At 40.9% G+C, this 26893-nt stretch overlaps 1 protein-coding gene across 1 annotated transcript in view; it reads left to right on the top strand.

Moving 5' to 3' along the window:
• LOC111145189 (V-set and transmembrane domain containing 4) overlaps positions 1–26026 on the top strand; it is a 93812-nt gene extending 67786 nt beyond the window's left edge. Inside the window, exon 8 of the mRNA XM_022499909.1 lies at positions 24925–26026. Within this exon, the coding sequence (XP_022355617.1) occupies positions 24925–25050 (126 nt within the window). The 3' untranslated portion in view covers positions 25051–26026. The remainder of the gene's footprint in view (positions 1–24924) is intronic.
• Positions 26027–26893: the final 867 nt, after the last annotated feature.

Raw genomic sequence — 26893 nt, 5'->3', positions numbered from 1 at the left:
CCTCTTCTCCTGCTCAATCTGTCTCCCTCTCTCTGACAAAGTCTAAAAAAAAAAAAAAAAAAAGGCCATCACTAAGTCCAGTTCACACCCTGAGGGAGGGGAGAAGCTCCCTATCCTGAAGGAGTATTAAACAATTTTTGGACATCTGTTAACCACCGCAGTAATGAATAAATGTTTTGGGGGAGATATGTCAAGTCTAAGCAAATATCTTATTTTTCCATGAACTTTTTAGCATTCATCAATGGATTTTGCCTGTAGCAGTTATTACTATGGTGCATAATGGGTATTTTCCTTAATCCTTCTGTATTTACTACTTGAAATTCTTCTGTAAGGAAGAGCAGGACACCTTCCCTCGTTTATTTACACTAACTTGTATTGGTATGGGTGCATAGATATGAAAAATTTTAAGTTTCGAATTGTTATTTATTTTGTCGCTAACATTGCTTAGCGGCTGTGTATTTGTGTGTGAGAGAAAGAGAGGCAGGGAGAGACAGACAGGCAGAGAGGAAGGGACAGAGAGAGAGACTGAGAGGGAGAGATATTGGAAGCCCTATTCTAAAATGTGGATGTACTGGGAAGGGCCAAGATAACCTTGAAGGAAAAGAACAAAGTGGAGAATTTATATGCCAGTTCTCAAGATTCACCTTAAAGCCACAGTAATTGATAAACTGTGGTATTAGCACAGAGATAGATAAACAGAGCAAAGGAATAGAATAAAGAGCCCCAAACAGATCTACATATGTATTGTCACTTGATTTATGACAGAAGTGATATTACAAGGGAGAGGAGGGATTACTTTTCAGTATAGGGTGGCGGGTCTGTTGGATATCCATATGAAAAACAAGGATCCATTACTCCTACTTTACGCCGTACACAAAAATTAGAGAGGGATCATAGACTTAAACAGGAAAGGTAAATAAATATAAAGCTTCCTAAAGATTGTATATCTCCCCAACCTCAGCACAGGCGAAGACTTTTTAAAAACAAGACTCACTAAGTACCAAGCAGGAAGGAAAAGATTTAAAAATTTGGGTTACCTTAAAATTTAGAATGTTGGTTGTTGGAGTGCCTGGGTGGCTGGGTGGGGTGAGCATCTAACTCTTGATTGCTGCTCTGGCTGTGATCTCGGGGTCATGGGATAGAGCCCCCTTTGGACTCCGTACTCAGTGCGGAGTTGCCTTGAGATTTGCTCTCTTCCTCTGCCTCTGCCCCTTGCCCTGTTCTCTCTCTCCTTCTCTAAAAATAAAAATCAATCAATAAATCAATGTTAAAATTTAGAATGTCGATTGTGATTGAAAGGCACCAAGAAAAAATGCAAACGCAAACCACAGGTTGGAGGAACATGACGGCGTGCATGCATCTAACAAAGGATTCTTACCTAGAATGTCTGAGCACCCACATATCAATAGGAAATAAAAGGACAACTCTATAAAAAACTAAATAAATAAGCAGAAGTCTTCAACATGCACTTCACAGAATGAGATACACCGAGAGTAAGCACATGAAAAATATTTAACCTCATTGGCATCATGGCAATGCAAGTTAAAGAGCATAAAGTTTACATGTAGGAGGATGGCTAAAATGAAATGCTTGTTTCTTTTCTTTTCTTTTCTTTTTTTTTTTTTTTTGCCTGTCTTTCTCGACCCATTGGGAATTTGGGCATGTATCCAGTTTTATCTGTTTATCAGATTCTCTTTATGTTACTTTATGTTTCATATTTCAGTAATTATTCCTTGCCAATTTTATTAAACTTCATCCCTACGTCCTAAACAGTTTGAACTAAACATTTACTAGTTTTATTATTATTCTTTCTTGATCTAATGTCTTCCCCCCAAATATCTTTATTGGCTTTTATATTTGAGCAATTTGCTTGGGAATGGAATTCTGGTTTTATAAACTTTTTCCAGTCTGTTCTGGGAAATATGCTGAGCCCCTCATGTGCATTTCCATTTACTTCCCATATTGCTCAGTGTAAATGCCAAATTCCATACTGTGGCCTATAATGCCCTATATCCATACAGGCCACATACGTCATTAATTTTTTAGTAGCCCCATTAAAGAAGTAAAAAGAAACAAGTGAAACCAATTTTAATAATATGGTTTATTTAACCCAAATAGCAAACAGATTATCATTTAAACATATAATCTATGCAAAAATTATTAATGAAATATTTTACATGTTTTTTGTTCTCCAAAGCCTTCAAAATCCAGTGTATATTTTACCCCTACTGCACATCTCATTTCAGAGTCACGTTTTCAGGGCTAAAAAGCTACATTTGACTAGTGGCTACCACATTGGAAAGCTCAGCTGTATATGGTCAGGCTCTCATTACCTCTTTGACATCATTTTGCCACTCTCTCCCTTCTTAGTTCCCCTCTGGCCACCCTGGCTTCCTTGCTGGTCCTTAAACATACCAAGCATGTTCTGGAAGGGTCTTTGCACCAGGTGTTCACTCTGCCTGGACCATTCTCCCTAGGTTGTGCTTGCTGCTTGTCGTTCACCCCGTGAGGTCTCTACACAGATGTCACCTTGATGGAGAAACTTTCCTGAAATCCTACATAAAACACTGCTCACCCTCTGATGGCAGTCCCCATGACAGGCACCCGATGTTTTCTATATTTATCTGTTAACTGACTCTCCCTTCTACCAGAATGCATGGCCCATCAAGGCAGGGAGCTTGTCTGCTCTGGTCGTCATGATGTGACCAGAGCAGGGTGGGAGACGTGTTAATGACGGCACACCTGCTCCAAGGAGTATGTTCTGTCATTCTGCTTTTACAGATGGGCAGAGTGAGATGCAAAGTCAGTGAGGTGCAAGATAGAACCCAAGGTCATGCAGACTAGCACATGCTCCTAAGGTTTTAACCAGCTCATTTGGATTCTTGCCTCAGAGTGGAGCCTGGCTCTGGTGGTTCTCTGGGTGTGGTTCGGACCTACTGTCCTGTTTCAGGCTCGACCCTGCCCTTGCTGCTTTGCACCCTTGTTTCCTGCTGTTTTACCAGAGAGGCTGGTTCACCTCTTTTCCAAAGAGAGGCTTCTTTTGCCTGCAGTGGATTGTGGGTTTCAATGGACTTTTCATTCCCTTTGATTCCATCTGGTTCAGATCATCAAAAATTCCTCAGCAGTTCTGCTCTATTGACTACCCCTGTCCTGTCCTCTAAAGTAGCTGGAGAATCTTTGCTGATTTTAATAGATCTCTGGTCATTCAGTGGGCTTTCGGAAGCTCAGTGGGGCACAAAGGCTAATCCTAGCAACTTTTCTCACTTCCCCAACTGTGTATCCCTACACATCTGTGTGAGTAAGTGTCTGTCTTTTTCAGATCTTTTCTTCTTGTCCTGATATTTATCAACAAACTCAAGAAAGGATCTGCCTTGTAAATTTTCCCACCGTACTTTGTCTCTAAGTTGCTCAGGAGCTGTTGCTTCTAATCCAAAATTTTAGCCCTGGTAACAGCAGAAACAGCTATTTACTGACACTCTGTGGATCTGAGAGAGAGAGAGCCAAAAAGTGCTTTTTGCATGTTGTTGTGGTTAATCCTCACAGTAAGGTCCCCTCTCCCGATCTCCGGTTTTGCATGTGAGGACACACACTCTGTTTAAGAAAAGTGAGTTCCTACAACTCACAGGAGTAGCAATCCACTTCCCGTGACGACGGTGCTGCTGCCCTGGCGGACAGCCCCTTGGCAGTGTCGCCGATCCTAAATGGACAGTTTCTCTAGTCCACAGCCTGGGCAGGGGGCATCTCTCATTTATCCATTAAGCAAAAATCAGTTGTGCACTTTTCAGGGACAGAATGCTTCATTAAGCACTTTGGGACCACCAGTAAACAGATTGGAGTCAACAGCGTTTTCAAACACGACTCTGGTCTTAGTCACAAGTCTTAGTTGCTGAGTTTTGTTTGCGTGTGCGTTCGAGCTGGGGTGCTCCTCTCGGGGCTCATGCAACCCAGGTCATTCTTCGTCTTCATGGAAAGTAAGTTGGGGCAGTTACATGCATATCAGAGGGGATCCTTGTTTTATGGAAGTATCTCCAATAAGAACTGGTAAGTGCCAAATTATATGTAGATCGTTTATGAGGTGAAAAGACCTAAAATTTTCCATATCAGAATTTTCCAAAAATGAGACCATTTGGAAACCAGTTTCTACCCATAATAATAGACAATAAAGAAAAGAGCTGACTTTGCATGGGATTCTGTCTGACCAGCAGTTTAGAGCCAAAAATACCAGGCCTAGCATCTGCAGGTTTTAGTTAATATTAAGATTTATTTTCCCAGGGAGGGGGACAACATTGGCCTTCATCTCAATTGGGTCAATATTAAGCTCTCAGATCAATAAGTCTTGATGGGAGCTGAAACTAAAGTTGATAGATACTTGTTGACCCACAGAGGCCTTGGTGGGTGTTTTAGGAAATAACTTGGAGACATTTCTTTTTTGGGGCCTGGTACTAGTTGGGGAGGTTTTTGTTTTTTTTTTTTTCGCTGTTCCCTTTTGCCACCATCTGTGTAAAACAGTGCTTCCTGGAGTGGTCATGGGCTGCAGAGCCCCCCAGCTCTCTTTCCAGAGGGACGTTAGCACACGCCCACCCTGAGAAGCCACACTGCCCACTGCCTGCAGTGATTCCTGGACAAGAAGGGAGAATCTGTATTTACTGAGTACCTACTATGTGCCGGCTACTCTGTGAGGAGCTCACAGTCTCCCTCTCACTCATGTTAAGTGCCCACGCGAGCTCCTGGTGGGAACCTTTGGACACTGGCGGGCAAAAATGACCGATGCCTTTCCTTGGGTTTTCACCCTCAAAGCATGAAAGTGGGAATCTTTTTGTATGTTTTCAAGACAACGTGACATTTTGTAGAAAATATGGATGCCAGAGCCTGATAGTGGTTGGAAAGTCTAAAAGGTAGGATTCAAGAAGGAAACAAAGAGATGAGGAAGGTATTTTAGGCATTTTATAATTAGGATACCAAAACTAATCTTCCTTTTTTTATAATAAAGCAAACCCAGCAGCCAGCTTTCGAGGTGACCTCATCTGAGAGGGAGGCTGTGAGCGATCACGCAGGGTCTCTCTGACTGACCATGGGATCGGTTGTTTTCTAACACTAAACACTGACTACTGAACAAAACTAGTTCAGTAGTGTTAAGTGTCTCCACATTGCTGTGCAGACCATCTCCAGAACTCTTTTCGTCTTGCAAAGCTCTGTACTCATTAAATAACACTTGCCCTCCCCTTGTCCCTGGAACCTATCCTTCTTCTCTCTGTCCTTATAAATTTGGCGACTCGGTACCTCGTGCAAGTGGAATCACATTGTCTTTTTTTTTCTCTTTTTGAGATCACATTTCTCTTTTTGTGACTGGCTGATCTCACTTAGCACAACACTGTCAAGGACCATCCATGTTGCAACATGTGTCAGAATTTCTTTCTTTTTTTGTTTTTAGTAAGGCTGAATAATATTTCCTTGAATGTATATACCACAGTTTGCCTATCCATTCCTCTGTCCATAGACATTTGAGTGGCTTGTACCTGTTAGCTATTGTGAATAACACTGCTGTGAACATGAATGTACCAATACATTTCTGAGTTCTTGATTTCAGTTCTTTTGGATACGTACCTAGAAGTAGAGTTGCCGAGTCATATGGTAATTATATTTTTAATTTTTTGAGGAACTGCCCTACTGGTTTCCACAGCAGCTGTGCCATTATATATTCCCACTAACAGTGCGCAAGGATTCAGTTTCTCTATATCTTTGCCAACACTGCTATCTTCTGTTTATTGGGGGTTGTTGTTATTGTTGTTGTTGTTGTTTTGCTAGTAGCCATTTTGGTGGGTGTGGGATGGTATCTCATGCTGGTTTTCTTTAACACTTCCCTGACAATTAGTGATGTTGAACATCTTTTTGCCTTCTTTTTGGCCATTTGTATATCTTCTTTGGAGAAATGTCTGTTTGAGTCATTCCCCTGTTTTATTTTTTTTTAAACCAAGTTGTTTGTTTTGTTGTTGTTGTTGAGTTATAGAAGCTCTTTATATATTCTAGATATTAATCTCTTAACAGATATATAATTTGCAAATATTTTCGTCCATTCCGTAGATTGCCTTTTCCCTCTCTTGATTATGTTCTTTGATGCATAGGAGTCTTAAATTAGCACTAGTTTCAAAATCATCAAGGACTTGTCCTCCTCATCACTGTGTCCCCAGTAGAGGAGCTGGAGTTTGTAGAATGTGTGTGGAATGAATGAACGATTGAGGACAGAGATCTGTGATTGGAGCTGAAAGTGTTGTCTATGGTCTAGCAGCCCGGGCATCACCTGGAAGCTAGTTGAAAAGTTGAAACTCACACTCTACTGTAGACCTACTGAATGAGAATCTGCAGTTCTACAAGATCCCAGATGAATCTGATGAACATGAAGGTTTGAAAGTGTTGCTCTGAATAGCTATCAAACTCAGTAGCCAGCTCTGGTTGGGTCATGGCCAATAAGACAGAGTCTGTCACATCTGGACTGATTTTATATTTTAGTAAAGAGTTCAGCCCACTGGGTGGGTTTTCTTATTTACCAACAGAGAGAAAATTAAATGCGAGAATCCGCTTCTAAAGGGTACGGTAAGTTTCCTTCATTCCTGAGGACCTTTCCTGGACAGCTTATCCCTGCGTCAGCCAGGGGTAGCTCTGCCCTGTGATCTCCTAGGGCCTCCTACAGGTAGAGCGTTCTGACACGTAGAGAGAGTGTGACCAAGACCTGCCCGCCTGGGGTTCCCTTGAGCTCACCATCTGCAGTACACCTGCCTCCTCTCATGGATTCTTAAAGATCAGAGCACTCCCAGTGGACACAGAGGTTGTGGTTCATTCCATCAGAGCTGAGAAGGAACCTGTCTGAAGAACGGCCTTCCACTAAGTGGTCAGCCCAGGACCCAGATGCCTCACCTTGTCCCACGTTTTCCTGGTCTCAGGAAAGACACCCCTTTTCCCGGCCCCGTTTCACTATCGAGAACATCCTGCCAAGACCAGAAAGAGTTTCTCTCTGATCCGTAGCAGAACAGGGCATGGAGGCACATTAGGCACCAGTGATAGAATTCTGAGAGGATTTTAATAATAACCCAAATCCCAGCAAAATTATTTCCAGAGGACACGCATTTCAGGTTTCTTGAAGGATGTTTATAATAAGCCGGAGAATTTCTCTTGTTGTCGTTAATGGGCTAGAACTGGTTTCAGTTAAATTTTACATGAAAAGGATATATTAACCTGCATAAAATATGTTCATAATCTCGATTTAAAATTAAAAAGAAGAAAAAAGCCCACAACCACATGTACAATATATTGCCCCAAGTAAAAGCCTTGGGAAAAAAACAAAAACTTTGCTGGTACCACGCTAGTACCATTTTTACAGAGATAAAAATTCTATGCTCCCCTCGGTACACATGCATATCCCATTATTGTCACAGGGAGTTATGTATGTTGACTGGAGGGAAGAATAGATGCTGAGCTTCGGAAGGGATGAGAGGAAGGAAACAGAAGTCATTTGGTTTCATGGGTTTGCTCCAGTCCGGAGAGAGCAGGCCGCGGGGCCCCTGGTAAGCACAAGGCAGTCCTCAGGGAGGTGAAGCAGGCACCGCACCGGCCCCAAGTGGAGGTGGAATCTGATTAGTCTCCTGTTAGGGACTGTCAACTCTGTCACAGGGATGTCACCTCCCAGGCCCTCTGCTGCTTGGCGCTGACCAGAGACAGCCACATGGCTGGATGCTTCCCAGCTGTGTCAGAGGCCAGTGGAGATCGCTGGAGGCTCTGATTTTATTCACAATGGGCCAAGTGACACTCTTCCTCTCCAGGAAGACTGGTAGCACCTTAAGCACTCGTGAGGAACCCCCTTTTGGGAGACGGTGGGGATCCTACACCATGAGCGAGCTCTGTAGGAGGAGCCCACCTCACCCCGTCTGAGGAGAATAATGTGACCTCGTGCTCTGAGGAGGAAGGTAACTCAGGACTGACCGCCTCAGGACTGTGGTCCCTGTTTACTGTGTCATTAGGCGGTCCTGTCACGTTGCAGTCTTCCACATACCTGTTCATTCCTCACACATTTATTGAGTGCTGGCAGGCAGTGTGCAAGGAGCTGTGGGGACAGGTGCAATGAGCCTTAGAACCTCCTGACCGAGGGGAACAGGTGGCAGAGAGGGAAGCTGGGCTAGAGGTTGACCGAGGCTGGGGGGAGGCCTGAAGGTCCTGCAGGTCCAGCCCCGTGAGTGGCCCCACCATGTGGCACAGGCCCATCCTGCCCCTGGGGGTCCTGGAGAGGCCCACGCTGGGAAGGCCCAGCCCTGTGTGTCTGCAGGGACCGTCCCTTCAGAGCAGTGGCTTGTTTTCCGGCTCAGCTCAGCTGATTTGCTGCTTTTATTGGGCACTTCGTTGTTGGGATCATTGCACTGCTGGGAAATTTTTTTAAAACTTTTTTACTCTATTTTATTTTTGTAAGCTCGTGAAACAATATCATTTGTACTCACATCTGACTTTTTTTTTTTATTGAAAAAGCTGATTTCATTTAAAACCTCAGTTTTGAGTGCAAAACATTTCAGAATTGTTATTGAAAGACTTTTTCTATCTCAAATAGAGAATACTAGAAAAAAAGTGCCATTTTGGAGAAAAAGAAAAGAAAAGAAAAGAAAAACATCACTGTATTTGTGACATCAAGCTAAGTATTCAGAATATCCGGAAGGAAATCTGGATGTGAAATTCTGAGTTCCTGAAGAACTAATGGAGCTACTGGCGGGATTTTATGCCCCTGTAGCCAGATTTAATTCTAATTTATTATTATAACTTCCAAAAGCTGAATTCATACATTCCAACAAGCCTGTGTGATGTCCAGAAGCCTCGTGCATGTGTGATTAGGACACACACAGAAAGTTGAAGATTGCAAACTGCGAATTCAGTTGTGTGTGCCCATTGCTCACATTACATATGAATTCAACAAATGGGCCAGCATACCTTCTCTTATTTTATGTCTGGTCTTACCGCTCGGTTTGTGCCCTGTGCACTGTGCCCTTGATGTAATGCTAGTGCTGGCGATGGCGATGGTGATGGTGGTGATGTGATGAAGATGATGATGGCGCTGACGGTGATGACTCAGACCCTTCCCTTCCATGGCACTCTCTGCTATCCCCGTGCTTGTCCCTAGGAACGCTGGCACAACCTGACCTAAAATTGCTGTTGGCTCCATCTCCCCGATGAGGCAGGGAGCTCAGGGAGGTAAGGACTGGCACAAGCTCGCCCACTGGGAAGTGACAGTACAGGGTCTGGTCGGGCACTTGGCCTCGCGTCCCTGTTCGTCCCCGCCCCAGGCTCCGGGCTCCGTGGCCTCTCATCGAGAGCACTCAAGAAAGTTCTAGTCCACGTTTTGGAGTGGTTTCTGTCTTGACCTCACTGGCTGGGTTTTTATATGATGAAACTTGCGATGGTGATCCTACGTGGGGGCACTGGACTGGGGCTGGTAGTTCAGAATATCCATTTGTTAAGGTTAGAAAGTGAAGTTCCTCCAGTAGTCTCTCATTTCTCTGCAGTTGCCAGATTCCTATTTGGCTTGTATTCTTGAAGCCGTTTTCTGTGTATGTACACACTTATTATATCCATCTTTCTCTATATATATTCCCAAAGTGTATACACAGTCAGCCCACAAGCAGTGTAAGTCATGGTTACAGATTATGACAAAGGATTAATGTGTGCCAACTTCCCTAAAAATGAGAATGATCTGAAACAAAATGATTACACATTGAAATGTTTTCTCACTAATAATATATGTCCGGTTCATATTTCCATGTCAGTACATATGTAGATCCATACCATTCTTTTAATAACTGCAAAGTGTCATGGTATCATTTCTTTCATGTATCTACCTGATATCATCATATGTCAGTATTTTAACTTATGAAGTTGAAAGCCATATGCAGATTTATATGATTCCAAGAAGTAGAACCTAGGTATCCTTCTTCTTGGTAGAATGTGCTCATGGAAACCCTAAATAGGCTGAAAGAGAAAAAAAATCCCATGGGTCTGCTCATGATTTCCAAAAGCATCCCCTCGCTGTACTCCTAAGGCCCAAGATATTCAGAGAAAGGTTTTTCCAGCAGCGTCAGACTGATTTTCTTTCATTTCGTCTTAAACTCATTCAGTCAATCCTGTAAAAATGTGCACTGACTATCCCCTACGTGCCAAGGAGCACCTGAGTCAGGCACCTTCCGGGAAGCTAAGTTTCAGCCAGTGGCATGCTCCAGCCCGCGTCTGCCCACAAGAGAAAACAAATCCCTTTGGCATCATGAAATTTACACATGTAAGTCAGCCAGTGCCATAAAGCAGAACATTTTTCTTGAAGAACAAGTTGCTCACAGTTTCCCAGCACACTCTTGGATGCAGCAGTGAAGGGGTGGACAGAGTCCATGCTTTTGCAGAGCTGGGCGGCGTGCTTGGAGACTAGCTCTAGCACCAGCGCCCCCGCTTCCTAGCTGGTGACCTCAAGCCTGCCATTTCTGTGCCTTTGTTTCTACCTGGGTAAAATGATGACAATGATAAGAGTGCTTCCTGTGTAGAGTTAGGTGCTGTGATTACATTCTGGTGGGAGAAGGCAATGAACAGGACTTTATAATTCCAAGGAGTGATATGTGGCCTGCAGACCTGTACTGCAGAGCAAATGAGCCAGGAAGGACAGCGTTTGATGGGGAAAGTGCCTCCTTGGAACAAAGGCCCAGTAAAGTAAGGGAGCAGGCCACTGCTATTTGGGGGAAGAAATTCCAGGCAGAGAGTGCAGCCCAGACAAGGGCCCTGAGGTGGACTCTGGACAAGGAGTACTGTGCGGGTGTGTCTGACACACACCAGGAGGCCAGTCTGGCTGGAGCATTGGTCAGCAAGGGGGATGTGTGGTGTGAATTGAGGTCAGAGGATTCCTGGGATAAAATCGTGAAGGATAAGTATCCTGATAAGGACTCTAGATTTTATTCTATGTATAATAAGAAACCACTGGAGAATTTTGTGCAGAGAAGCGAGTGGTTTGACTTATTGTTTTAGAAGGATCAACTTTACCACTATGCATTATAGATATAAATAAAAATTATATATATAAATATATATATGATATATAAATATAAATATAAATTATATTTACATATACAAATATATATTTATATATAAATAATAATATTATATATAATATTATATATATGTGTGTGTGTGTGTATATATATCTATATCTATATATATATATATCTTGCTGGATGTATTTGGCACTGACTTGAGGTCCAGTGGCATCCATCAGAATCTGGCAGGTGGTGTTTTCCAAATGATTTTTGAGTGTCTTCTTCTCTCTGCTTCTAAGTGTTTCAAAGGGACGAACTGTCAAAACAACACTTGTCTGTACTCTATAATAAAAATTATCGTAATAATAATAAATGAGCCCTTGTGTAGTATTTACTATTTACCGACAAGGTCATTTTCTAAGTACATTACACATATTAATGCATTTAATCTTCAAAATAGGAATAAGGAAATGGAGGCATAGGGAAGCCAAGAAACTCACCTAGGGTCACAGAGCAGGAAAACAGCAGTCTTTCTGTCCCTGAGAATCTATGCTGTTATGTACCACCACATAGACCCTGGAAGCCCAGACACTCTGTGAGTCAGAGTGTTAAGGATTCCAGTTGACTGGAAGACGGAGGGTTCAAAATCGAAGATTCTCATAGCAGGCTCCGTAGAAGGAGATAATCAAACACTCTCTTTTTCTAAACATAAATATTCTTTTGAACAATACTGCCAGTAAAAGTACTTTTGGAAGGAAGCTGGGAAAACATACATCTATGGTCCATGGGGAAGAGAAAATGAGTGTCTGTATTAGATCACGGAGCTAATCACCGCTATCACTGTGCCACTACGAAAAGTTTCATATGTCAGGACCCTCCCCAAGAGCTTTATCTATAATCACATTTTAGCTTCCAAACATACATTGGTGAAATCCAGAGACCTCCATCTGTCTGCTGACTTGTAAAGCCTTGGGCCTTTTCTGTGCGTGGCTTTAGCGTTCTATAGCTGGTCACCTCTGAGCGTCCTCAGAGCAATTAGCCAGGGGCATGTGACTTTCCATCATGTCATAGTCATTCTGGGAATGCGCTTTGCTAAACATCCTTTGAATTCTCCAGAGTCAAGAGCATGATGCGAATTTGCTCTGCTCAAGAGTTCCAAGTGACTTCATCCAACCCTCGGTGCCAAAAACCTGGATACAACTTTGAAATCTTAATCTCCTTCCAAAACTTCTCTCCTAAGTTCCAGAGCCTTTCAAATCCTTCCAAAGCCATAGAGAACACTGGTTCATTGGCTATCAATTCTGAATAATCATGTGAAAGCCAGGCGTGGGGAAAGAATTTGGGCAAATACAATCCCGAGATTTATGGAAGTCTGAAGCAACAGATGAAGGAGGCATTATGTGCCTGTGTGCCACTGTGTGACGACCAAGGGTCCTGGTCTCTAGACCCTGGCTCAGAATGTCAAGAGGCACCCATCCATGTCAGCAGTCACAGCTGCATGCTGAATTTGGGGAGTGTGGCTGAATCCCAGCCCTCCCCTCAGAGTGAGGATTCTGGTATCAGTTATGTTGCTGAAGCCAGAGGTCCTAGTGGACCAGTGACCTCACCTCCAAGGAGATGGTGAGTAGACCTGGCATGTGACTCCAGCAGTTCCCTCATAAAATTCCCCTGGCCTTCTCCAGTGCTACCCTTTCACTGCTTAGCTTCCTAGTCCCACCTGTCCAGTGGACTTCTCTACTCAAGGGTCTGTTGCCAGGGGCGCCTGGGTGGCTCAGTTGGTTAAGCCTCTGACTCTTGTTTTCGACTCAGGTCATGATCTCAGGGTCTTGAGATCAAGCCCCACTTCAAGCTCTGCCCTCGATGCAGAGTCTCTCTCTCTCTCTCTCCCTCTGCTCCTCCCTGTCCTCACTCTCTATCCCTAAAATAAATAGATAAATAAAATCTTTTAAAAAAAAAGTCTGCTGCCACCTGACACAGAGTGTGGCCAAAGCAGAGTATGCCAGTTGAACTCAAATTTAAGTCAAGTTCATATCCAAGGCATGTCAGTTCTAACAGAACCAGTGAGAACGATGGCATAGTTTTCTTTCCAGAGGTTGGACCTACGGCTACCTGTCCAGGGCCCACCATCAAATAGAGCCTCGACCACAGCACTGCCTCCACGTCTTCGGTGGCTGGAGTCCTGTGTGTGGGCGTCGTGAGGGGAGCATTTGTTTTACTAGGTATTCCTCTGTTGAATAAAAAATGAGCACTTATCTTGAAGGGGGAAGAGGAAGTCTGCCCTTGATAATATGTAATTCTCTCTTGGGCAAATAGATTCCTGATAGTGCAAGTCGGTAGAACTGCAATCACATTTTTTAACTCTAAGGTGACGTTAGCATAAACATCCCCATGTCCTAGTTATTGATCTTTTGCTCAGATAATGCTATTACCCAATTGAACTTCTGACATTGGAGAACTTGCAGTGGCTGCAATTCCATTTTTCTTTTATTCCTGCAACTTAATTCAATGTGCACATCCAGCTGTGATCTCTATGAAAAAAATGTTGTTTTGCAGGAGTCTGCATGGAATGTTCAATCAGCCTTTCTCTCCCTCTCTCTCTCTCTCTTTTTCTCTCTGTCTCAATCCTAGTAGGAATGTTAAGTTTTGGTTTGAATCCTGGAATGAAATACTCAGAAACTACCAATTAGGAGTTTGAAGTGTGCTGTGTCCCCAAGAGGTACAGGACTTCTGAATTCTTGGGGGTTGACTTCTCTAGTGTGAGCCACGTCCAGTAAATCCTTCCCCATAGACCCACTTTCCATAATCAATACTCTAAAACCAGGGGAAAGAAGAGCTTAACTTAGAAGTGGGAAATCCAGCCTGGGGACTGTCATCTGCTGTTGAGTGTCTCACCACTGGTAGCACAGAAGGATGGGCCATGGAAGACTTGGCATTTCACTGCACACTGACCTCGTTACACCTAGAGTCCAGAAGGTTCTATCACTGCGTGAGAAAACTGGTTTGTGTGATGATGCTTTCCGAAGCCTTCTGAGGGGAAGTAGTGCTATGTGGGAATATAATCTGGCTCAGTGGTGGTCAGTGTGCTATTGAGTACAAGTCTAGGATCTGTGAGGTCCTTAAGGACAGTGGAAGGGTCACACAGCTGATATCTGAGCCCAGGTCCAAAGTGGTCCTATAGCCATTCTCTGCTGGCAGCCCCAAGATGTTGGCCTCAGGGCTGGTTTCCTTGCCTCCTCTCCATGAACATTTCCACCAACCAAGAGAATTTTTCAGAATTCCATTCAGGCCTTTCTTTGATGCATCAACACATGTCTGTGTGTGAACCTCCATCCCCTCTTGTTTATTGAGTCCCCTTCCAGAAGAAGGAATGGATTCTCCCTTGGCTGGGAGAAAATGTATCCAAAGCGAGATTACAGGTACATAAAGCAAAGAAGAGGTTTAGAACAGGCAAGATCCCAAGCAGTGGAACAGAAATCCCAGGCCCTTATTGGAGGAATAGAGAAACTGGCCAGGGGTCTCTGTAGGCTGAGAGGGAAAAGAAAATAAAACCAAACAGTCCTGACAAAAAGAAAATGGAGCAGATGCTTCTCTCATGTTTGGAAAGTTCTAGGGCCTTTTCTAAAGGATCCCATCAGACCTTCTCAGCAGTTGGTCCACGTTCCCTCCTTCCTGTTTCTTCCCTCTCCTGCTCTCCGGTGAATACAGCAACATCAGACCCAAGTGTCCGGGGCCTGGAAATCCTGCTTCTAGGAGTTTCTTTTGTGTCTGAGAGAAGTCTAAAGCAGCTGGGTGGGTGTGGACAGCCCACTGGAGAGCACTGAAGGTTGTGCTCTGGAGTGCCCATACATTTCTGTGTGAGTAGGAATGGGGTCTAGAAGACGGGCTGCAGGGTCCTCACCCCAGCGGGGCCCTCTTGCATCACTCCCCTTAACCTTGACTTGCTGCTCCTGGCTCCTGGCTTTCCTGCCAGTTCTACAGTTTCACCAGGAATTAATGACTCCCATCATTTGCTCCAAGTTGCTTCTCCCCTGAACCTTCCACTGAAGCATCCGGGCAAAAACAAGGTGGCTTGGTGAGAACTGGTGAGGAGTTTGCATTTACAGCCTTCCGTTGGCCATCAGGAATTTGTTTCCAGTTAAACAAGCTGGGAAGTGTAATTAAGCACATGGTTGATGGCGACAGCCAAGTGTGCATGCCAGAAAAACAAAAGGTTCTCTAAAGGTGCCAAGGACCGACATTACGCATCTTCTGTTGGAAACTGTATACACTTCACATCGTGGAGCCTCCTGTGTGCTGCCTCATAGCTTCAATCAAATTATTATATCCCAGAAATATGCATAAGGGAAATGATTCTACACATTTTATGGTGGGTTGTTGCTTGTAGCAGTAATTGAAGCACCTTTCCACTTATGAAAGTACTAATTTTATTTGTTTTTATTGCTTTTCTAGATGCAATTATTTATTTAGTGTGCTTTGGCTTTATTGAATTATGTTTACTATAGAAACATCATAAAAATGTATGAAAACTACACATCAGCCCAGCCAGCCTGGTGACCTGTATTGAGAAATCTAGTGTTATTTTTCATATCCAAACGTAATGGAATAACTTAAGAATAAACAGATAATCCACACTAGAAAACAATGCAATTTCAAAGTAATGTGATAAAACACCTGGACAATATGATTTCCTAAATCCGGGTTCTAAAATTTACATGAGTTAGGTTTTGCGTGCTTCTTTGAGGACACATGGCATTTCTAAATGGAATCATTATAATGTGAAATGTAATTAAAAGAAAAGCAAGATGTAAACGGGATTTTTGTTGGCTTGGAATCTATGGACGACTAGGAAGCCATGTAAAGACTGTTGATGTCCAAAGACCAGCAGGAGGCTCTCATCCCTATAAATGTCCTTGGAAATTTAAAAATGGCCAATTTGTGAAGGTTGCTTGGCATTCGTACTGGCGGTAGGAGTTCAGGAACTCTCCTTGTCTCTTGCTTCCTGTCTCTGTTAGGATGTTCCACTTCAGAAGAAAAGAGGCTTTTTGTTTTCAGCATTCTTTTTAAAAAACTTAAATCGAATGCGAGTGATTTACTTGTCCTGAATCTTGGCTCGATAACCAAGGTGGAAGCATGAAAAATCAAAAATCCAAACAAAACAACACAGCCAAAGCCAAGAAACCAAAATGACAAATAGGTTGCTTAAAAGCAAGTCATGTGTCTTTTATGACTGTAAATTAGTGACTCTTATTTTTCTGATTATGACTTAAAAACTAATTAATGTGTTGCTTATATACATGTGCCTACTAGAAAATGTGAGAGGTTTCAACAAATTACACACTAACTTGTGGGTCTCCCTTCGGCCATCCAGATATCATCAGTGGAGGGCATCATAGATTCGTACCAGGTGCTTGATTTCCAAGCAGGTTCCAAGGGCTTTCTAAGCATGTAGAATAGAAGCACACGTGTTTACCCAAATGATAGTAAAACATATAGTACACGTATGGTTCCAGCATTCTTTTTTTTTTTTTTTAAGATTTTATTTATTTGTTTGACAGACAGAGATCACTAGTAAGCAGAGAGGAAGGCAGAGAGAGAGAGGAGGAAGCAGGCTTCCTGCTGAGCAGAGAGCCCGATGCGGGGCTCGATCCCAGGACCCCGAAGTCATGACCCAAGCCGAAGGCAGAGGCTTTAACCCCCTGAGCCACCCAGACACCCCTCCAGCATTCTTTTTAAAGACTGCACCATATACCCACTGTATGAACACAGCCGTCTCCTGCTGACATCCATTGAAGTGTTTCCAGATTCTTGTTTGTACCAACAAACACCTCCACTAACGATATACAGGACCCATTTCTTCTGTTTCTTTGGGCAATCTTTCTTCTTTAATGTTTGTTAACACGCAAGACAAAAAGTGATGTCTGATTTTAAATCGTGATTCTCTTACTACCTCTTAACGAGAGGTTGAGTCTCATTTGTATATATAAGAGCCTTGTAATTTCCTTTCCTGTGAACTATCTGGTCCTGTCTGTTGTACTTTTGTTTAATTTTCTGATGGATTATTGGCTATAATCTTTGTTGAATTGTAAGGCCTTTTGATATGAGTTACAAATATTTTCTTCTTCATTTTTTAATGGTCCTTTTGCTTTATTTAGGAAATATTTTGCCATCTATGGCACGAAGATGTACATATCTATTTTGTACTAATCCTGGATTAATCTGTAAAATGCCTTCTATACACTGAAGTTATTTTTTAAAAATGTCCCCACACATTCTTCTAGCACTTCTTATGAATTTATTTTCCACATTAAAATTTTAAATTTATCTGGAATTTGTCTGGTGTAAAGAATGATGTAGGGATTTTTTTTTTCAAATGGCTACCCAAGTGTCTTAACACTATTTATTGAAAAATAATATTTTATTTTATTATTCTGGGTTCATTTCTAGACTTTTTCATCAGTTTCACTGACGTATAGGTGTATTCCTTTGCCAGTACCACAGTATTTTACTTATTACAGCCTTAGATTTTAATATCACTAGAATTGGATTCCTAGTATTCTTTATATATTTATTTAATAAATATATTTATAATTTACAATTATTTAGTGAATATATTTATATAATATAACATATTTATTATATATATAGAAATATATTTATCTTTAATAAAAATGCTTATTTATTATTAAGTTTGATATGTAACATGGTATAAGTTTAAGGTATACCTGTGCTATTTTGATACATTTATATATTGTAATATGATTGCCAATGTAGCGATGTTTATCACATTACATAATTATACATGTACATACACGTGTACATAATTATAGCACAGTATTATTGTCTACATGGATTGTCCTGTGCATTAGATCTCTGTGCCTTATTACTGCTCATTACAAGTTTGTACCCTTATGCACCATCACTCTGATTTGACTCCTCTCATTCCCCAGATTACCACCATTTTACTCTCGGCTTTTTAGAAGTTTAACTTTGGGAGATTCCATGTATAAGTAATATCATACAGAACTTGTCTTTCTCTGTCTCACTTATCTTACTTCAGCATAATGTGCTCAAGGCCCACGCATGTTGTCACAAAGGGGAGAATGTCTTCCTTTCTCATGGCTGAATAATATTCCATTGTATATATATAGTGTATCTTTTTTATCCATTCATCCATTGATGGACATTTGGGCTGGGTCCATATCTTGGCTTTGTGAATAATGCTGCGATAAAATGGGGTAGCATACATCTCACTAAAATTCTGTTTTTTGTTTTCTTTGGGGATATACCCAGAAGTGGAATTGCTGGATTATATGATACATCTATTTTTAATTTTTTGAGGGACCTCCATATTGTTTCCATAGTGGTTGGACCAATTTACATTCTTCCCAACAATGTTTAAGGGTTCCCTTTTTACCACATCCTTACCAACTCCTGCGGTCTCGTGTTCTTGATGATAGCCATTCTGACTAGTGTGAGGTGATATCTTACTGTGGTTTTGATTTGCATTTCCCTTATGATGAATGATGTTGAGCATCGTTTTGTGTCTGTTGGCCATTTTGATGTCCTCTTTGGAGAAATAGCTAATTCTTTTGCCCATTTTTAAATTGGATTTTTTTGTTTTGTTATTGAGTTGATGGAACTCTGTATACATTTTGAATATTATTTGAATATTTCAACCCCTTATCCATTAATATAGTTTGAAAAAAGTTCTCCCTTTCTATAGGTTGCCTTTTCATTTTGTTAATTGTTTGTTTTCCTCTGTAGGGGCTTTCAGATTTATGTAGAACTATTTGTTAATTTTTTCTTTTGTTGTTTGTATCTTTAGTGTTATTTCCAAAAAAATTATTTCCAAGACCAATATCAATGAGCTTCTTTCACGTGTTTTCTTCTATGACTTCTATGGTATCAGATCTTTTGTTTAGGTCTTTGATCCTTTTCAAGTTAATTTTTGTGAGTGATGTGAGATAGTGGTCCAATTTCATTATTCTGCATGTGTTTCTCCAATTTTCCAGCACCCTTCATTGAAGAGACTATCCTCTCACTATTGGGTGTTTTGGGCTCCCTTGTCAAATATTAGTTGACCATATATGCTAGGGTTTTTGAGTTGTCTGATATGTCTATATTTGTGCCAGTACCACTGGCTTTGTTCTTTTATCTCAGGATTGCTTTGGCTATTTAGGGTCTTTTGTGGTTCTTCATAAATTTTGGGATTATTTCTTTTATTTCTTTTATTTCAAAGAATGCCTTTGGTATTTTGATGGGAATTATGTTGAATCTGTAGGTGGCCTTGGATAGTATGGCCATTTTAGCAATACAAATTCTTCCAATCCGTGAATATGGAATATCTTTCTATTCGTTTGTGTCTTCTTCAGTTTCTTTCAGCAAAGTTTTTTAGTTTTCATTGTACAGATCTTTCACTTCTTTGGTTAAATTTATTTCTAAGTATATATATATTTTTTTGATGTCCCATTATGAACGAGTTCATTTTCTTTACTTGTTTTTCAGGTGCTTCATCTTTAGTGTAAGGGAGTGCAGATAATTTCTATATGTTGGTTTTGTATCCTGCCACTTTACCGAAATAGGTTTTTTACTAATTCTTTGGGATTTTCTATATGTAGGGATCATATCAGTAGCAAATAATAACAATTGTACTTCTTCCTTTCTGATTTGAATGACTTTTATTTCTTTGTTTTGCTTAACTGTCCTAACTAGGACTTCCAGTGTTATATTGATAGGAATAGTGAGCGTGGGCATCCTTGCTTTGTTCCTGATCTTGGGGAAAACGCTTTCAGTTTCTCTCCATTAAGTAATATGTTAGCTGTGGATTTGTCATATATGGCCCTTTGTATGTTATTTCTATATCTAGTCTGTTAAAGGTTTTTATCATGAGAGGATGCTGTGTTTTGCCAGATGCTTTTTTCTGTATCTATTAAAATGATCATGTGATTTTTATCTTTCATTTTATTGATGTGGTGAATTACATTTATTGATTTGTGTACATTGAATCATTTTTGCATCTCAGGGATAGATCCCACCTGGTCATGCTGTATAATCCTTTTAATATGTTCATGAATTTGATTTGCTAACACTGTTTTGAGAATTTTTGCATTGATATTCATCAGGAATATTGGTCTATAGTTTTCTCTTCTTGTGGTACCCCTGTCTGGTTTTTTAATCAAAGTGATGATGGCCTCATAGAATGAGTTTGGAAGCATTCCCTTCTTCTTAATACTTTAGAGGAGTTTGAAGAGAATTGGTATTAATTGTTCTTTACATGTGTGGTAGAATTTTCCAATGAAGCTGTCTGCTCTTGAAATTTTTTGTGTTCGGAGTTTTTTTTTGTTTTGTTTTGTTTTTTACTGATTCAATCTCTTTACAGTTAGTTAAGCTACTCTTTAGCTTTTCTATTTCTTCCTGATTCAGTCTCCTTATGTTGTGAGTTTCTAGAAATGTAGTCATTTTTCCTCAGTTACGTTATTTGTTGGCATAGTTCATAGTAGTCTCATGATTCTGTGCATTTCTATAGTATCTGTTCTAAGTTCTTCTCTTACATTTCTAAATTTTTTATTTGAGTTTTCTCTATTTTTTTAATTAATCTAACTTAAGGTTTTCCAGTTTTGTTTATCTTTTTGAAAAACCAGCTCTTAGTCTCACTGATCCTTTCTATTATTTTTCTGGTTTCTATTTCATTTATTTCCATTCTTATGCTTACTTTTTCCTTCTTTCTGTTAACTTTGGGCTCAGTTTGTTTTCTTTTATATAAAATTTGTTGTTCGAGATCTTCCTAATTTCTTATTATATGCACTTAATGTTATAAATATTCCTCTCAGAACTGCTTTTGATATATCCCACAGTATTCGATGTTATGTTTTCATCCTCATTTGTTTTGAGATAATGTTTTATTTCCCTTTTGATTTCTTCTTTGATCCAGTGGTTGTTTAGAAATGCGTTGTTTAGTTTCCACGTATTTTTAGATTTTTCCTCTTGTTGATTTCTGGTTTTATACCATGTGGTCAGAGAAGATAGTTGTTATGATTCAGTCTTCTTAAATTTCCTAAGATAAGTTTTGTGGACTAAGATAATCTATCCTGGAGAATGTTCCAGGTGCACTTGAGAAAGTGTGTATTCTGTCACTATTGGGTGGAATGTTTTGTATATGTCTGTTAAGTTCATTTGTTCTAAAATATGTTCCAAGTTGTAGTAGCTATAGTTCTCTTTAATGCTCTTCTCCTTTAACCTTTACTCTGTAGTTAAGAGGTTAATAATTCTTCTAAAGAAGAGTTATTGTATTCTAATTCTATGTATAGCCTTAATGAGAGTTTTGAGTACTTTCCTCTTTTTCTTTCAGCCTGAGAAGCTCCTTTCAACATTCCTTGCAGGGCAGGTCTAGTAGTAGTGAACTCTCTCAGCTTTTGTTTGTCTGGGAAAACCTTTATTTCTCCTTCATTTCTGATGGATGACTTTGCCAAATATTCTTGGCTGATGGTTTTTATCTTCCAGTACTTTGAATATGTCATTCTTCTCTCTCCTGGCCTGTGGAGTTTCTGCTGAGAAATCTGCAGATAGCCTAACAAGGGTACTTTTGTAGGTTACTGTCTCCCCCCTCCCCCCGCTTCACTGTCTTTAAAATTCTTTCTTTCTTGTTGGCTTTTGACAGTTTTAATATAATGTGTTTTGGAGAGGGTCTTTTTGCATTGAGATAATAAGGTGTTCTGCTAATCTTGTGAACTTGGATGTTCACAGTTCCTCCCCCAGGAGTGGGAAGTTCTCAGCTCATTTCTCTAAACAGTCTCTCTTCCCTTCCCCTCCCTCCTCCTTCTGGGATACCCATTTTTCTTATGTTGGCTTTTCTAATAGAGTCAGATGATTCACATGATTTCTTCACTATTTAAACATTTCAGTTCTCTTGTCTCTTATGCCAGAATATTTTCTATATTTCTGTCTTAGAACTCTCTTCCATATGATCTGCTGTATTTCCAGAACATTCTAATGCATTCTTCATCTCATTTATTGAGTTCTTCAGCTCCAGAATTTCTGTTCTGTTCTGTTCTGGAATTTCAGTCTCTTTGGTAAAGCATTGCTTCTGTTTATTAGTTTTATTGCTGAGATCACTGTATCATATAACTGAGTTTTCTTGTGGCTTGTTGAACTTCTTTACAACAAGTATTTTAAATTATCAGTTAGGTTACAATATTCCATATCTTTGGGTTTGGTTGCTGGAAAATTGTCATTTTATTTTTGTATTACCATGTTACTGTGATTGTTTTCATATTACTGTGATTTTTCACAGTGTTTGAAGAGAAGTGGTTCTGCCACTGCATTTGAAGTAGTGAACACCTTTTTTATGTAGGCAAGGTTTTGTTTACTTGGATTCTAACAGTTCAACAGGTCTATAGTTAGGAACCTTCCTTTTGTTTTCCAGAAGGTGGCGTTATAGCACAAGTTTTTGGCTTCTGATAAGGGATCTGCAGGTCTACTCAGGTTGGGAGCACTATTCCTTTTTAGAAAAGCAAAAGGTTGGGGCAGAGCAAGGGTGAGTAGGGAAGGTGTGTACTCAGTGCTTGGGGCACTGCTCCATAGGGGTGTGCCAACTGCTCCATAGGGGGATCCTGAAGTGGGGATGGTCCTCTTTCAGTCTCTCTTCCTCTCCCCCATCCCTGTGGTCTCCTCAGAGAGAGCAACTGGTCCCTCCAGCTGGGAGGCACATAGCCAGGCGGACCACCACTCACTGCCTTCACCCTCCACCCCTCTGGCAGAAAGGTGGTGCTGACTGCTTGTTGGGGCAGCCCACCCTTTCTCTGCCACCACCCCTCCCTCTGCAGTCGGGTCCACTCACCTTCAGGTGCACAGATGGACAGATCTCTTGGCTGTCCTGGTATGCTGTGTTGTGGATGTCCAATTAGTTGTACATGGTAGGGGAGAGAAAAAAGGAATGACACATGCTGCTGTGATGCTGATGTCACTCCATAACAACCCACCAATTTTTCTTTATTTTGGTTATGTTCCTTAAGCATGGTAGGAAAAATAAACACCTCTATGTCCTTCATTCAAAAGTTGTTTTTAATAAAAACGTTTCTTTTTAATTTCTAAATGCTTTTCCAGCATCTATAGTGATAACTATATTATTGTTTGCCTCTATGGCTATCGTGGATTGTATTGGTAGATTTTTTTCTAATATTGAACCGTCTTTGCATTCCGGGAATACGGTTAGCTGCCTTTTAATGTGCTTCCTCATTCTGAGTAAATCTGATTTAAACTGTACATTAATAAGTGAGTTTGTTTTTAAATAAATGAAGTTTTTCTTCTTTTAATGTTCTGGATCAGTTTAATTACATTGGAATTATCTTTTCCTTAAAGGAATTTCTTGTAGAAAGTTTCCTGTAAAATTGCCTGGGCCTGGTGTTTTTAAGAAAGAGCTCTTTGACACTATTTCCTCCCATCCTCCCTCCCACCCCTCCTTCCCTTCTTTTCTTTTCCTTTTTTTTTTAATGATAATTAGTACATTCATATTTTCTGGAGTTAATGTTTGTAATTTACATATTTTTGAAACATTACCCATTTTATCCTGTATTTTGAAATGTGGGACAATAAATTGAGCAAAGCAGTTTTTCTTTAAATTAAAAAAATTTTTTATTTACATTATATCCCCTTCCTCATTTCTTATTTTATTCATTTGGGCTTTTCCAAAAACCCTTTTTATCTTGATTAATTTGTTTTTCAGTTTATTTGTTTTATTGGTGTTTTCCAAACACAGGCTTTTGGGTATTTTTATAATACTCTTGTTCTGCTTTCTGATTCATATTATCTGGTTTTAATTTTATTAGTCTTTCTTTATTACTTTTTTTTCATTTGTTTTGTTCTTTCCTAACTTCTTTAATTGGTTGCTTGATACATTTAATTCATATTATTAATATAAATATTTAAGACTATGATTTTTCAGTGAGTACTGCATTCTTTGGGTTCTAGCAAGTAATACTTTCTTTTTCATCATTATCAAGATATTCCAGAACTTTAGTTTTATACAGGTTAAGTGATTCAAAAAAATGTGTAGATGGTACCATTCTAATTTTGTTATTAATTTCTAGAATTTTTTGTTTCTGTTTCTATCATTTTTTTTCTTTTGATCAGATACTGTTAGTGGTACGCCTGGGTGGCCCAGTTGGTTAAGCATCTGACTCTTGATTTCCATTTAGATCATGATCTTAGGGTCATGGGATCGAGTCCCAAGTTGGGCTCCACACTTAGTGGGGAGTCTGCTTAAGATTCTCTCCCTCTGCCCCTCCCCCTTCTCATGCTCTCTCTTTATCAAATAAATGAATAAACAAAACATTTCTTAAAAAAAGAGAGAGAGAAACTGTTAACACTTTTAGAATTAAAGTTTACTTTGTGGCCTAATGTTTATTTTTTTATTTTTAATTTTTTTTAAAGATTTTATTTATTTGTTTATTTAACAGAGTGATACACAGGGAGAGAAGGAACACAAGCTGGGGGAACGGGAGAGGGAGAAGTAGGCTTCCCGCCGAGCAGGGAGCTTGACTCAGGGCCGGATCCCAGGACCCTGGGATTATGATCTGAGCCAAAGGCAGACGCCCAATGACTGAGTCACCCAGGCGCCCTTGTAGCCTAATGTTTAATCATTTTTTGTTAGTGTTCTTTGTCGAGTTAAGAATAATTCATGCTGTCTCTTTGCAGGGCATAATGTTCTTTAGAAGACAGATCTGTATTACTATGTTATTGAGGTTTTATCTATCCTTGGAAAACTTATGTCCATCTCTTCCCCCCTTGGATCCCAGAATGCAGTGAAAGCGCACGCCCAGTGAAAGAAGGTATGATGTGGAACTCCCTGTGGTCAGCTAGAGTTGTGTTGTGTTCTGTCTTCTAGCCGAAGATCGCGGAGGAGAGCCTGACCTACGCTGAGCTGGAGCTGGTCAAACCCCACCGGGCTGCCAAAGGCCTCCCCACCAGCACCGTCTATGCCCAGATCCTCTTTGAGGAGAACAAGCTGTAACGTGGCGTCTTCTTCCGTGGTCCTCTTCCGTGGTCCTATTTAATACATGCCACCCCAGTTATTTATGATACCTTGGAAACAAAACCCTTATTTTTGTATTTTCCCTCGTGCCTCCTGTGTGGTGGGGTACGAGGCTCCTCTCCATAAAAAAGTAGGGGCCGCAGCCCTTGGATGAATCTCCCAGGACAAATCTCCCAGGACGGGACATGTCTGGGTCTGAGCCCCGAGCAGTATGGACTCTGATTCGGAGAGGACCCAAGGAGATTTTCTGCTGAGCCAAATCCCTTCATGTTTTCTTCTCCTTTCTTTGGGTTTTAATCTTTTTAAAAATCTTACTTTATTCTTCTACTCTTCCTGTATTTGTGATATCAAGCTCATAGTATACAGCTAGAGGAAATGCCATTATAGGCCCAAGTGTGAGATGGTAGACACGTACTAATTGTTTTTTCAGAAGGTCAGAGAGCATTTCTAGGGCACCTTGAGGGGAGCAAGCTGCTTACTGCAAACGGTCACTCAAGAAAGCATCTCTTGTTCCAAACAGATGCACTGACCCTGGAGATTTAAGGGCAGCAGCAGATTGTGGGGAACCTTGCTGTCTAAGCTAACAGCCCACTATCTCCAAATATGCCAGTGCCCATTTCCCCACCCGGAATCCCCCAAGGCTGCAGGGCGAGTAGCACACCATTCAAAAGGACTTCAGCACGGTGGACCTGCATTGCTATAGAAACTCTTGTTCTCCAGAAAGTTCTTACTGTTTTCCAAAGGAGCAAGGGAGGGAGCCAGCCATCCATGGACACACTGGTGGAAGTGGGCCTCTTAGAAGTGTGCAGAGTTACTGCTCTGATTGCATGCCCGCTCCTGTGTGAGCAGAGCTTTCGGCCTGGTTCCCCTGGGCTAGGAGAGTAAGAGGTGCAAGCCGAGCTGGAAAAATGTGTTTTAAAGACCCTACTGTTGTAGAGCACCTCTCCCAAGCCAACTTCACATGGGGTTTCTCACGTGTCTGGCTTGGGCTCAGGCAGGGATGCGGGTCAAGGAGATCTGTGCGGAAGTTGCCCTGTGTGACTGCTACAACACCCAGGATCTCCCTGAAGACGGAGACCTTCTAGAAGAGAGACATGCTGTTGACTGTATTGTTAAGGACACTTTTTGTGGGGTGTGCTCTGGGTGCTCACTTATAGCACACTGTAGAAATTGTTTGGCTTTGTAATGGACCATGTATATATGGTAAATTATATATTTTAAACACAACCTTGAATGTGAGTTGTGCCCCTCTGTATAGCCAAGTGAACTCGGTCAAGTGTCTTATTCCCTAATTACCTCAGACTCATGTTTGTAGTAAGGTGACCTAACCTGCCATAGAGTTCATGTAATGGGATAAGGACTACTCACAGATTCTGGGTAGAATACATTGCTTCCCACTACACTAGGTTAACGCTCATGCAACAGCCAGTACGTATCTTCAGAATGAAATTTCTTTTCAGTGTAAGGCTCTCCTTACCATAGCTTCAAAAAATAAATGTTTGTCCCTTAACTTAGCTCTACAGTAACACTCCTGAAGACCCATGATAGCTTATGAGTATCTCCTGTGGCTTATTGGAAAGGGTCCAGATTGGGAGCGGGTAGATTTTCTAGAAGCAGAAATAGCCTGACTTTACAAAGAGGAAGTCATTCTCTTTGGCCTCTACCTGCATCTCCTTCCCTTCCCCTCTGCCAAATTCCAAAGATAGTGAATAAACCACACAGCTTTTGAAGAAGAAATACCACTTGGAAGAATTCACTAGAACTTCCCAGATCATCCTTTATGGGAGCAGAATATATGGTTGGCGTACAATTCCTATCATAA

This window comes from Enhydra lutris, unplaced genomic scaffold (assembly GCF_002288905.1).
Source record: "Enhydra lutris kenyoni isolate GAN:26980312 unplaced genomic scaffold, ASM228890v2 scaffoldscaffold12, whole genome shotgun sequence".
In the NCBI taxonomy this organism is placed as follows: domain Eukaryota; kingdom Metazoa; phylum Chordata; class Mammalia; order Carnivora; family Mustelidae; genus Enhydra; species Enhydra lutris.
The sequence above is the reverse complement of the archived record's forward strand: the minus strand, read 5'-3'. Positions and strand labels throughout refer to the sequence as shown.